Here is a 14,487-nt window from a genome sequence, read left to right on the forward strand (position 1 = left end):
ACCCTTGCAAATTAACAATATATTCTTGTTATGGTAATTTTGACTTTAAAGAATTTTAAGAAAAATATTGGTGAGTGGCTTCGGTGTTTTAGCAGCACTGAATCCTGAAGGTGCAAGATGTTGAAGGCAGAGTGATTTAAGTCAAAATGATTCTTAAAACTATCTTCAGCAAATTTGGGCTCTGGAACATCTTTTTCCAGTTGTAAATATGAAGCTTGTGCATATTTCCATATATTGCTATAGGTTTATTTGTCTCTTTCACACCTTTAAATATAGATAGAGAAAGAAACAACTTCTCATTCCCCAGACTGAAAGCAGTGGACAGTCTGGAGAGAATGGTATCAAATGGAAAAGGGTATTTACTAAAAAAAAAGACATTTGTGCAAATCTGAAGATAATCCATCAGATTGGAAATAATAGGACTCTTGAGTTGTCTAGAAACTTGAAGACTTGATGCTTCTGATGATGAAGCATGTGAGTGGGACAACAACCTGAAAAATAAAAGTTTAATGCAGAAGGGTATGATGTAGTTGCTTTGACATCGTTATAACTCTAATTTAGTATGAATTTAACAATGGCAGGCTAACCTAGGGCCTCTTTATGGAAGGAGAGCCAAACAACCCATGGATATTTCTTCATCCTCTTCATTTAGATGTTCTCTGTAATGTCTTTTCTCCTAAATATATATGACTGAAGTCTGTTTAATACATTATTGTTATTTCAATTATATACGTTATCCAAGAATACTAGCAATGAAGTTAATTGGATGCCATGATGGGGGGAAGCAAGCAACCCCCTAGGAGTTCTTGTGCTCTGCAAAATCCTTTAAATCAATTCATGGTATTTTCCTAAAATTTTTTCTGAAAATCAGTCAAGGGATTCTAGTCTACTAGAGTCTGACTTTCTACTGACCTGAAAGTTTCACAATATTATGTTTTCCTGAAAAGGTAACTACGAAATGTCATGTGAGTAATGCTCTGTCATGCAAGGTGTATTGGTGACATTCCTCCCTTTTCCTGCTCTTGTTCTTTCTAAAGTGTTGCCTGCTTAATATCCTTGGTAGAATCACTTCTTTGAAGAACAGAGTCCTAATTTAGAGAATGTTGAAATATATCTATTTAACTGTAATGTTTATCACTGAAATTTCATGCTATGTGCTTGACACAGTGAATTCCTAATGTAAGTGACACATCATCACAATAATTTGATTAGTTTTTCCAAATTATTTCTTAATCTTTTGTCTGTTTTTCTTCCATAAACTCCATAGAGACCTGGTTGTTTGTGACTTTGAGGGCTGGGGGGGGGGGACAACAGTGGTGTTGTTTCTTAAAGTAGGACTAAAGTAGAAAGTAAAAAACTTTGGTTTTATATAAGTCTGTAATACATTGAGATACAGTACACATTTCAGTTGGCATGAAGCTTTAAAAACAGTTTCTGGAAATATTGTACATGTGCCTCAAAATATTCCTATACTTTTATTCTACAGCATGTTCTATACTACAGAACTGTGCTAGTTTGTATTATAAGATAGGAAGAGGTAACATAAGGTAATAATCAGCTGTAATGATTTGTGTGGCTTCTTTCTGAAACAACAGACCACTTTAAAGTTGCTGCTCTGTGTAAATTTACAAATTAGCAGTAGAATCAAATTAGAAAACTACCAGTTTCTCAGCTTCACACCCTGACACCCCACCCCACAACCTCAGTAGAGATAGAATAAATAGTTTTATGGGTGTCATGTTAACTCTGTTCATTTCTGAAAAAGCCCTAAGAAGCAGCAGAGGTAGCTTGTACATTCTGGAGGACAAGAACTCAAATAATGGCATCAGAATGAATAGTGGATCTTGGATTGGTGAAAAAAAAAATGTACAAAACAGGAGATAAGTTTTACCTAAGACCTCTCTAGACCAAGAGTGAAAAGTAGAGTTCTTGTGTACCCACCAAATCCCTCCTACTTTAGAAGTGTCCATAAGCATACTGGGGAAGTATCTATGTAATAAAAATAATGTAAACCAGTTGTCGTAAGAAGGATTGATCAAGTGTACAGGAAGACAAATCTGGTATCTATCATAATATTTTTGAACTTTCTCATTATGATTTTCTTTCTGTATGTCACAGCTGCCATGTGAATGAATTCATTCACTTTTGTCTCTTCTAAGGCAGTGTTTCCTAAAACCTAAGGAATGTGAAATGCTGAACAACACAGATAAAACTCAGAGGTCAGCATAGAGGGCAGCTGCTAGGAACATCAGATGTGAGCAAAGTGGATAGCATCTCCTGTTTCTTGTAGTGATATGAATTATATGATGTCAGTCCAGCAGAGACCTTTGGAAACCCCTGTTTATTCTCCTTCTAAACAGTTACCTGTATGATTCTTATTACCATCACCAAGAAACATTTCCCTTGTTAGATTTCCTGTCATACTAGGGGTAAGGGGGAAATTGATGCTTAGTTTTTATTTCCATGGTTACATTAGTATTAAGCAGTAGGGAGGAAAAAAGAAGTCTCCGGCCTTTTCCCCTCAGTGTGGTGGAAGCCATTCTTACTCATAATTTAACATGGTTTCAAAAAGATTTGGATACTTCTCAAAGCAGCCTTCTGCTTTCATTGTTCTGATTTTTTTTATATATATAAATATTAAAATCTGGTTTTGTGCTTGGGAAAGTGATTTCCTTTTAAAAAAATTCTTTTAAACAAAAACTGAAAAATGGTTTACTGACTAGGCTTGGTGACCACAGATCAGTAAGTCATCAGTTAAAGTTTTCACAATTTTTTGTCTCTTGGAAAACAGGAAAATATACGTCTGCATTATGATGTTAGAGGTCAATTTCTTCAGAGTGAGTGTAAAATTAATACATTGGTGTTTTACCTCGCAGGTGGTTTATTTATCCTGCTTTCATAGTTAGTAAATCTTTGATGTGTGGTGTTCTCCCAAATAGTCACACTAGGAACATATGGAAATACCACAATTAGAAGGTTAGGTTTTACTAGATGTTTTTTAAACTTAAATAAAACACAGTGATGTAAAAGAGGGAAGTATTACTGGTTTTGTAACACTGGGTGTAATGAAAAGATTTTAGCAGAAGAGGAGCAAAGATCTCAAGTTCATTCTCATCTATTATACCGTAATCACTTCTGGCAGATGTTTGCCTAACCTGTTTTTAAAACCTTTCAGTGATGGATATTCCACAACGTCCATAGGTAGCCTGTTCAGTCCTTTACTCTTACTTGAAAGTTTTCCAGATGTCTAACTTAAATCTTCCTTGCTTTTTCCTGTTTGCAGTAGATCTGTTGAACAGTTTAGTCACATTCTCGTACCAACTTCTTTATGTTTGAAGACCAAGACCAAGTCTCTCATCTACCTTCTCTTCTATAGACTAAACAACTACACTTCTTTCAAGCTTTTTGATCTTCTTTGAAGTGTCTTTAAAAAGTTGAGAGACAGGAAAGGAGAGTCTGAACAAAAGCAAGTATCTGTGTAATTGTGGGGGGTCTTGAGTATGCATGAGTGCAGTGTGAGTGGGAAGGCTCTTGAGTGACTGAGACAGTTTGCCTATAATAAAATGTGGCCAGTCAGGCCTTTCCTGACTTGCCTCTCCTTTATTTCCTCCTGTCTCCCTCACACTTCTTTTCTAGAGAAATTACAAGTTTGAGCTGATTTTTTTTTTTTTTTCCTTTAAACTGGAGGGTAGGGGCATGGCAAGGGAATAGATTCCCAGGTGAGAAGTTGTTCTTCTCTGTAATGTTTGTGGGGTGGTGTTAATTCATTAATTCATTAGTTATTTGCCTTTACACTTTTTGAGCCATAAAGTCTTCTAATGGTGAAGTCCATAACAAGCATGAAACATTTTGCAGGCAGGTATTTCCCTCCTGAAAATTTAGCCCCTGTGGTTCCAGTTAGTTGAATAGGTCTGATAGACAGAACAAGGTAAAGCACTTTTTTAGCATAATAAAAAAGTGCTTATTTTGCTTGGGTAGTGTGATGGCTCAGATGTTTTGAGATTGTCACGATATTCATTTGAGTATTTCTAAACTGTCCAAGCATACATGTTTATATTTAAATAAGAAAAGCTCCTTGCCTGAGCATGCTCTGTGCTTCTGACAATTGCTTATAAATTCAGCGTGCAACTACAGCTGTGGTTTTAGGCATGGCAATCACTGGCATTCGTGATGACAAAATTCCGTGTGCCAGATCCTTGTTCACTTTTCTAGGAAACAGTTAGTTACTTGTGATGCAAGTCGTGGCCTGCTCTTGGGTGATACTCTGTAATACCAGGTGATTGGCCAACACAAAAAGAAATCAGTGTAATTTATAGTGGTTTTTTTTTTTTCTTTTTAAAGCCAGTTTTGACTTCCCCCCTGCCCTCCAAGAAACCATCTTAAAAATGGCATGCCTTTCAGGACTGGCAGATGGTGGCTGTTTCAGATCTTAGTGCCCTCTTACTTTATTATTGCTAGCTTGTAAAATAATTTTCAATTTCAGTTTTCAATATAATATTATAAATAACTGGTTCAAATGGAAAAGAAGAGGAGCAATTCAGTTGCTCGTTTTTTCTTTTGTATGCTATTTATTTTGCTATGGTAATTAATCTACTCCAATAATTCTAATGCTGCTGCTTACAGTCTAAGAGTGAGCTGCGTTAGCAGTAGTCTGTGACCACTGAAGAACTTGTTCCTGGTTTGTCATGTATATTATTATTCTTGAATGTCCTTAGCTCTGTTCCTCTGTTCCCCAACAAATTTTGTCTCCTACCGTGGGATTGAGGCAGGAATGGGAGGATAAAAGTAACTAGGAAACAAGTCACCATCTGAATAATCTTTTCTTCAAAGTCTTGGAGTGGAGCACCTTCCAGTTGTCCACTTGCACATTTGTGGTTTGTTTTGATTCATTCTGTTTTGTCAGAATATTGTCAGTTGGTCAGTAGCCTTCTGATAGGGTCCAAAAAACCTTTTTTTGTCCATATGGAGTGTGAACATTATTAATAAAAGTATAAATTACTTTTAAAGGGATAAGTGAGAGAATCATCTCTGCTTACTGAGATAAAAGATAAGGTTTCTCTTAGGTTACATTTACAACCCAGAGTCATGATAGTCTGAAATGGATCTATTTTCATGTTTAAATGCATCAGTGGGAGTCTGTAGCAGCAGCTGTAATCACTTGTTGACACTTGCTGTTTCTAAAGAAAATTACTTAGATATCTTACTGAAATGGGAATTGGATAAATTCCTCTTTGCTGTGTACAATTTTTAGAGAGAAATTCCAGAAAAGAGATACCTTCTGCTGACCTAGCTTTTACAATTTTGTTACATTTCAACTTTGTATACAATTCTTAAATTTTTATGCCACTTTATATAAATTATATAACAGCCTAGAAACTGTTCCTTGACTTCAAAAACTGTAGAGAGGGAAGCTTAAACTAGAATTCGTATTAGAAAGTGATATATACTATATTTAAGCATCATCCTAATGTTAAACACTACTCATGTGGAAGAACCCATTCTTCTTTCCTCAGAATGCTGGAAAAAACCTGACAGATATTCTGTGGTGGATTAGAGGAAATTTGAATTCTCTCATAACTGCTTCCCTGGTGTGTTGTCTTATATCCTAATTATCTGAATGCAGACAGGTTCTGAGATGCTTTTTACATTTGAAAGCGTCTGGCAATGCGTAAAATATTATAAAAAAATTGCCTTGAGTTAACAAATCTCTTCTTGAGATCATTTGGTACAATCTTTTGGCATAAGACTACCCATTATAGAAGACTTATTTCCATTTCCTTCTCGTCAGGAGCTTTCCCAACATAACTTCAACTGAGTATGAATTAATAGTTTAAAGATTAGTCTCTGACTTCAGGACCCTCTCTCGGAAACGATCCATGGCTATTGGATCTGGTTTCTATCCCAGAGTGTTTCTCAATTACAGTTTAATATACAGCTCTGTAGTGGCATCTTGTTTCAGACTCTGAAGATAAGTGAGCAGGTCATTTCAGCAGCTCAGTTGGCCGGGGCACCTAGGGACTGCTGTTCCCACAAGAGTGCATGGGCTTGCGCATGGCACGCAAGAGGCACTATGGCTTGGTAGCAGCTGCTCTGGAGTGAAGGCTGTAAGTTCACATTAATGCTTGTCCTACGGTAAGGTTTGAAACCTCCTGTGTGAAGTGCTCTAGTAATTGATAACAGTCACACACTAAGGAAGTCACTGTTGCCAGCTAGGATATGACACCAAATTGTACACCAGGGAAGTTAATCTTTTCTTAGGGGTTGAATTACCCTGCTGTGTCCCAGTAGGTAAGTAATTTCACATCCATATGACCGTCTATAAAGTAATGCTAGTGATAAGAGCTAGGCACAGATTTTTTTTTTCCTTTACATATAGCTTATAGTTAACTGAGAACTTACCTGCAATTTGCACTTTTTGAAGATGCTAAATGAAGACATTCTAATTGAAAATAATTGGTTTTAAATGGTTGGATTTTTAATAGAATAATTTGGAACACAGCAAAATTAGAATTTAGCTCAATTTGTCTTAAACTATGGAAAAAAAAGAAGCTTTGAATTAATAGATGAAATACTGCTATTCCCTGAAAGCTGCTTGGAGTATTTTTCTGTCAGATACCGTCAGTCTTAATAGCTGACATCAGCCCTCTCAATGTCCAAGATGAGTGCACAAGGGTTTTGTTTGTTGCTTTTTTTTTTCCTCTCTCTCTCTGCACAGATCTAGTATTTAAAAGAAGGGAAAATTTTCATCCTAGAAGTTTTAAAAGATGTGAACCTCAAATGATTTTCACTACATACAACTACAGAGAAGGTTCTGAAGGGCAATTACAAGACTACTTACTTTTTTGGTACCATTAAAAGATAAAATATGGCTGTGCTTTCTCTCAAGCAGTGCTTAAGTATTTATAGAAGATGCGTTCCGTAAGTTTACCTTGGCGAACATACTATTAACTCAATAACCGTGTTGCTATTCTGGACTGTGCCCAAAAGGGCTACTGAGTACACTTACTTTGAAATTGGGTTATCAAGTGCTCATAAAACCAGATATTTAGTAACAGTGGTGTTCCTAAATTAGTTCTTTTCAGTACCAGTGCATGAACATTTCTGTGAGAAACTATTCATAAAAGTATGCAATGTTAAATTAACAGAGGGAAGAAGAAGGTGGGGGCACTGCACTGTAACAGCTAGAGTTTTGCAAGGGATTGTTTTAAATGACCAGGATTCCAATCCAAGAAAATAATTGATTTATTATAAAATTATATATTATAAAAGACAATAAGCAAAGCAGCGCTGGGTGCGTAGGGAGTTTCTGCTCCGCTGCTTTGCTTATTGTCTTTTATAATAAATCAGTTATTTTCTTGGATTGGAATCCTGGTCGTTTATAACAAAATTGGTGACCCCGACGTGATCTCCGGGTGGCATCCGGGGTTGGGTTTCCCCGGGAGGCGCCCCGCAAATTAATTCTTGCGGCCTGAGAAAATACCAGCCAAGGCTCGCCCCTTGAGATAAACAAACAAAAGGGAAAGGCAATAAGCAAAAGATTTGGAGCTCCAGGATTGGAAAGGAAACTGCAGTAAAAAATTTTTTTTTACCCGTAATTCTGGTGCATGAAAATCCGAACGAAGACAACGGAGTCGTGAGTATAAGAGATGCCGTTTGGTTGAGATGTGTAAGAATGAAGACTAGGGGTGTCAGGGGCTATATATCCTGGGGACAAAGTCACCATCTGAGCCCTTGATAAACCTAAAATTGGGTCCCCAGGGGAATGAAGTTATATTTTTGGTAGATACTGGAGCAGAAAGATCCACCTTTAAGTATGTACCCACAGGGTGTCAAGTAAGCAAAAGCACTGCACTAGTGGTGGGAGCGAAGGGAGAACCTTTTAGGGTTCCTATCATCAAAAATGTGTAACTTGAATCTGAAGGTCAATTTTATATAGGGCATTTTCTTTTAGTTGAAGAAGCAGAAAACAATTTATTGGGACAGGATTTAATTGTTAAACTGGGAATAAATATGGAAGTAATAAAAGGGGAAATTACGGTAAAATTATATCAGTTAACAGAAAAAGATGAGGAATGCATAAATCCAATAGTTTGGTATAATAATGGAGATATTGGCAAAATAGACATTGAACCATTAAAGATAGAAATAGTAAATCCCAAAGAACCAATAAGAAGAAAACAATACCCCATTCCTCTTGAAGGAAGGAGGGGATTAAAACCAACGATCGATGACTTAATAAAAAGGGGAACATTGGAACCTTGTAAATCACCTCATAATACCCCAATTTTACCTGTTAAGAAGCCAAACGGTAGCTATCGATTAGTACAAGATTTAAGAGCAGTCAATCAGAGGACTATCACCCGATTCCCAGTGGTAGCAAATCCATATACATTATTAAATCAAATTCTGCCGGATTATATCTGGTATAGTGTTATCGATTTAAAGGATGCATTTTGAGCTTGTCCCTTAGCAAAAGATAGTAGGGACTATTTTGCATTTGAATGGGAAGATCCGGAAACTGGTAGAAAACAATAATTAAGGTGGACAGTGCTGCCTCAAGGCTTTACAGAATCACCAAATCTGTTTGGCCAAGCATTAGAGAACCTATTGGTAACGTTTAAATGTGAGGGAGAAGTGAAACTTTTACAGTATGTAGACAACTTATTAGTTGCAGGAAAGTCTGAAGGAGAAGTTAAGGAAAATAGTATTAAGTTGTTAAACTTTTTGGGAGAAAAGGGGTTAAAAGTCTCAAAATCCAAACTACAATTTGTAGAATCTGAAGTGAAATATTTGGGACATTGGCTTAGCAAAGGTACAAAGAAGTTAGACCCTGGCCGCATAGCGGGAATCTTAGCCTTACCAGCCCCGAAAACAAAAAGAGAAATTCGACAGTTATTAGGTCTGTTGGGATATTGTAGACAATGGATTGAAGGATTTAGTGAAAAGGTGAAATTTCTTTACGAAAAGCTGACCACGGAAGTAGTAAAATGGTCCGTAGAAGATGAAGAAAAATTTAAACATCTAGAAGAAATATTAACCAGAACTCCAGTCATGAATTTACCAGACTTGAACAAACCATTTCAGTTGTTTGTAGACACTGGTAATCATACTGCTTATGGAGTTCTGACACATGACTGGGCGGGAAGTAAAAAACACATAGAATATTTTTCCAAATTACTAGATCCTGTTAGCAGAGGATGGCCAACCTATAGTGGTTGGAAGGCTGTAGTGGCAGTGGCTCTTTTGGTAGAGGAGGCCAGGAAAATAACTTTTGGGGGATCTTTAATAGTTTATACTCCACATGACATTCGAGGAGTGCTCCAACAAAAGGCGGAAAAGTGGTTAACAGATAATAGGCTACTAAAATACGAGGCAATCCTGTTATCTTCACCTGAATTAAATTTAAAAACCACAACGGCTCAGAACCCAGCACAATTTCTATATGGAGACTGGGAAGAAATGAAAAGAGAAAACCATAATTGTATTGATATGGTAGAATTACAAACCAAAATAAGACCAGATTTAGAAGAAGAAGAACTAGAGGAAGGGGAGAAGTTTATTTGTAGATGGATCCTCTCGGGTTATAGAAGGGAAAAGGAAATCAGGGTATGCAATCATAAATGGGAAACGTGGGAAGTATTAGAATCGGGCCCCCTAAGCGCAAGTTGGTCTGCCCAAGCTTGTGAGCTATATACTCTATTACAGGCATTAAGAAGACTAAAAGGTAAGCAAGGGACCATCTTTACCAACTCAGACTATGCTTTTGGAGTGGTACATACCTTTGGAAAAATATGGGAAGAAAGAGGTTTAATAAATATACAAAGAAAAGGGCTAATACATGAAGAATTAATCAAACAAGTATTACAAGCTATCAGGGAACCGAAAGCTATAGCTATAACCCATGTTAAAGGACATCAAAGGGGATTACAGTTTCAAATTAGAGGGAATAATTTGGCTGATGAAGAAGCAAAAAGAGCAGCACTCCTAACGATTACTGTTGATAAATTTACAACCGAGGAAAAGGGGGAATCCGTTGAGAACCAAAAAATATATCCTGAAACTGGAACCAAGAAATATGAAAGATTAGGGGTGAGATTAAAAGGAAATAAATGAATACTTCCTGATGGATGCGAAATGTTGCCTAAGGGATTTACTAGAAAAATAATACATAGATTACACCAACAGACTCATTGGGGTACAAGAGCATTAGTAGACCAGTTCTTAAAATTTTATGGATGTATAGGGATTTTTGAAATAGCAAAATAAGAAACTCAAGGGTGTATGACCTGTCAAAGAATAAATAAAAAACATGAGGCAGACCCCCCAAGGAGGGAGACCGTTGGCCCATAGGCCTTTTGAAAGGATACAGGTAGATTATACTGAATTACCTAAGGCAGGATGGTATAAATACTTGCTGGTTATAACAGACCAACTTACCCAGTGGGTAGAGGCCATACCTACTACCAGGGCTACAGCACAAATAGTGGCAAAACAATATTAGAAAATATCATCCCGAGATATGGCATGATAGGAGTAATTGATTCATATCAAGGGTCACATTTCACTTCAAAAATTCTTAGAAATATCACTACAGCCTTAGGAACCAAGTGGGACTACCATACTCCATGGCACCCCCAAAGCTCTGGAAGAGTGGAAAGGGCTAATCGAACCTTGAAACAGCAATTATCAAAATAAATGATTGAAACTAAGATGTCATGGATAAAGTGCTTGCCCTTGACATTATTAAACATTAGGACCATGCCAAACTCAGTAACTGGGATTTCACCTTTTGAAATGTTGTATGGAATACCCTATACTCACGGATTACCCCTTGATCATCCCATAATGGATGATATTACAATTCAACAATATGTAACAATTTTGAACCGTCATATGCAAGAACTAAGAAGTAAGGGGTTGGTGGCTCAAAGTACCCCTCTCGAATTTTCAATACATAAAATACAACCAGGTGATTGGGTATTAATTAAAAGTTGGAAAGAAGATAGCTTATCCCCTCGATGGGAGGGACCATTTCTTGTTCTTCTAACTACAGAGACTGCGGTACGGACAGCTGAAAAGGGTTGGACTCACGCCACTCGAGTTAAAGGACCAGTGAAGCAGCCTTCAACGGAATGGACTGTGGTATCTAAACCGGGAAGTCTCCAAATGACTATAAGGAAAGACCAGAAGATGACTGAATGACCCACTCTAGAAGGGAAGTAAGAAATAGTCTATACCAGTGGCTCCAGATAGCCCCTAGGGATACTTTACAAAAAGTATATTTTGCACCTTGGAGGAGAGAAAGGATACCTTACCAAACTGCGGGAGCGGGGTTATATAAGTTAACGGGAACTCCACAGGTCCATCCTTTCTGTTGCGAAACAGAAACTGATATACCTGAACTGCCCGCATCAGAAAATATATTGGAAATTCCATGCATAAAACATCCTACTTCTGGACACTCATGTTGGGTTACTTGTCAATGTTCAAATTATAATAGAAAATGGTCTTGTATTTCATTTAAAAGGCAACTTTATTGTATGCAATGCCGAGATAATATCATAGTTAGTAGAGAGTAATTTGCTCAAATAGAGATTTATACCTTGTTTTGTGGATGGGAGTTGCTGATACCTACAACTTGGGAAGTATATGAAGCAGATTGGCACAAAGTCTTGAGACAGTGTGCCACAAGATTTGCTTGGAAGCGGGCACAACAACAAAATAGGTGGAAATATCAACAAATTTAGATTCTGAAATTCGATTGGCAATTATGAACCTAGAATAAAACTCAGAATAGACTGTGTGTCTTCAGGTAATTAAGTTTATGGCTGAAAAGAATAGCTCCTCAAGAATACCACTGCTGTCAAGAAGAATTCATACCTCGTTGCTCCAAGCAAAGGAGTAGACGAAGGAGACAGAGGGGTATAACGGTGGAGATAAAATCTGGAAAATACATCCACTAGCAGCCTACGACTGAAGACAATGCATAAAAATATGAGTAGTATTCTAGTGTTGTTATACCTAATCTATATCAGAAGTGTAACAAATGATTGGATACACCAACCTTTTGAATGGATCTTGGCCCGATGGGAAGACTCAATTTTTATAAAAAGAAACGCAACAGTAGGCCCTCCCAGTTTTACTGCTTCACTCTGTGAGCTAGTGCCTATACAGCCATGCTTAACTCTGAAAGGCTATTATTTGTGCCCTGCTTCCAACCCTGGAAAAGGATATTGTAATCAACCCAGTCATTATTATTGTGCTTATTGGGGCTGCGAAACAGTCGCTTCTTCCTGGTCTCCTCCAACGAGAGATGAGTTCTTAAAAACAAGTTGGGGCCCCGAAGGATGTGATCCGCCCAGACATGACTTCAGTGGAGGTTCAATAAGTCATAGTAATTGTCTACATTTAAAAATCGATATCTTACAGCCAGAGGATCCAGCATGGATAATTGGTAGGACATGGGGACTTAGATATTGGGAACCTGGAACTGATAGGGGAGGATTAATCCTGATCCAGAAAAGACCTGTCCCACTGACACCTAAACCTAAACCCGTAGGCCCGAATAAGGTAATAACAAATGAAATTGAACAGAATAAGACAGTAGCAGATAACCTTGAAGCTAACATCACGAATACCCAGGAAAATATTACTGCTTTGAGACGCACAAGAAATATCCAAGAAAATATTGGACACATAGAATCTAACCCCTTATGGCGATTGGTACAAACTGCGTACCAAGCCCTTAACAGTACCAATCCTAACGCTACTCTTGGATGTTGATTGTGTTATGATGTAAGACCACCTTTATACGAAGGAATAGGACTTAATGTTTCATACAGCCTAAGTAATGAAGATAGGCCAGAACAATGTAAATGGAATAAAAAGAAAATCGGGCTTACTATGCAACAAGTTAGAGGGAAAGGGACATGTATAGGAAGAGTACGTAGAAACCAAAAGAATTTGTGTGAAAATAAAACACAACGATTAAACAAAGTTGGAAACAAATGGGCTATACCAAGAGAAGGGGGATGGTGGATTTGCTCAAAGACAGGACTGACTCCCTGTTTGTCCCTAACTATGTTTAATGAGAACAAAGAATTTTGTATACAAATAACAGTCATGCCTCGAATTTTATATCATTCAAAAGAGACTGTCTTTAAATATTGGAATAACAACCACCTCAGGATAAGGAAAAGAGAACCACTCACTGCCCTGACAATTGCGACCCTCATAGGTCTAGGAACTGCCGGGGCAGCGACTGGAATTACTTCTCTAGTTCAACAACATAAAGGATTATCATCCTTAAGGGCTGCAGTTGATAAAGATTTAGAAAGAATTGAAAAATCAATAACATTATTAGAAAAGTCCCTTACTTCTCTTTCGGAGGTCATCTTGCAGAATAGAAGGGGGTTGGACTTACTATTTTTACAGCAAGGAGGGCTCTGCGTAGCTCTGGGAGAAGAGTGCTGCTTTTATGCAGATCACTCTGGGGTGGTTCGGGAATCCATGACCAAGCTGCATGAGGGCATTATACAAAGAAAGAAGGAAAGGGAAGCTCAACAAAGCTGGTTTGAATCATAGTTTAGTCAATCCCCTTGGATGACCACTCTAATAACAACCTTAATGGGACCCCTGATTATTTTGTTATTAATTCTCACTTTTGGACCTTGTATCTTAAGCAAATTAATTAGCCTTGTTAAGAACAGAATTGAAACTGTCCAACTCATGATATTAAGGCAACAATATACTGACTTAACAAGAAGAACACCGATTAGAGACTGAACTAGAAGATGCCACCTTTTTAGGGGCTGCTAAAGAAGCTATTTTTAAGCTTAACCAGCAAATTGAGGTATAAAAAGAAAAAGAGGGGACTGTAATAAACCATTGTAACTAATTTGCTAAGTTAAGCAAGGCGGGTACATTACGCTTGAATGATTTGTAAATGTCAAACCATAATATCTTGCTGTCTGAAATATTGTAAAAGTAGAATATGGTACCCTGTGAGGATCTGAAATGATTTGTGATCACTATAACCTATATTATAATTATGAAGAATGTTTGAATACATATGGGTAAAATATAAAGTGTGCTATTTGCGTGGAACAATGTAGTCGTTTCTCAGAAATCCCTCCTAGAGCTGATATGCAATCGCTTCCTAGAAACCCCTCCTAGAGCTGATATAACTGCTGTTTGAAAAAGCCTGCCGGAAGATGGAATCATGAGGCTTTCAAAAGACCCAATAGAAGAAAAGCGCCCCAGGAGACCAAGGCTTCGAGACTTTCAAAAGACTCAATAGGAGGAGGACAGGTACCCCAGCAACTCAAATGACCCAATGGAAGAAGAACAGGACAACTATCTGACGAAAAGAGATTGGCTAAGACGATGGTACCAGAGTATAAAAGACGCTGCTTTTTAGAACTCAGTGTGCGTATTGGCGGAGCAGAGACTCCCTACGCACCCAGCGCTGCTTTGCTTATTGTCTTT

The 14,487-nt window shown here is 37.6% G+C and overlaps 1 protein-coding gene across 5 annotated transcripts in view; it reads left to right on the plus strand.

Annotated features, from left to right (window-relative positions):
* The window catches only part of AIMP1 (aminoacyl tRNA synthetase complex interacting multifunctional protein 1), a 46,405-nt gene that overhangs the window by 1,558 nt on the left and 30,360 nt on the right, over positions 1–14,487 (plus strand). Inside the window, exon 1 of one of the 5 annotated variants that reach the window (XM_074866886.1) lies at positions 11,054–11,219. The exons of 2 other annotated variants lie outside the window; for them this stretch is intronic. Coding sequence is in view for 2 of the 3 variants with exons in the window: in XM_074866888.1 (XP_074722989.1) it covers positions 14,336–14,388 (53 nt within the window). In the remaining variant the exon portion in view is untranslated. 2 more of the 5 variants (XM_074866888.1, XM_074866884.1) reach the window with 2 other exon arrangements.

Source organism: Strix uralensis, chromosome 4, assembly GCF_047716275.1.
Source record: "Strix uralensis isolate ZFMK-TIS-50842 chromosome 4, bStrUra1, whole genome shotgun sequence".
In the NCBI taxonomy this organism is placed as follows: domain Eukaryota; kingdom Metazoa; phylum Chordata; class Aves; order Strigiformes; family Strigidae; genus Strix; species Strix uralensis.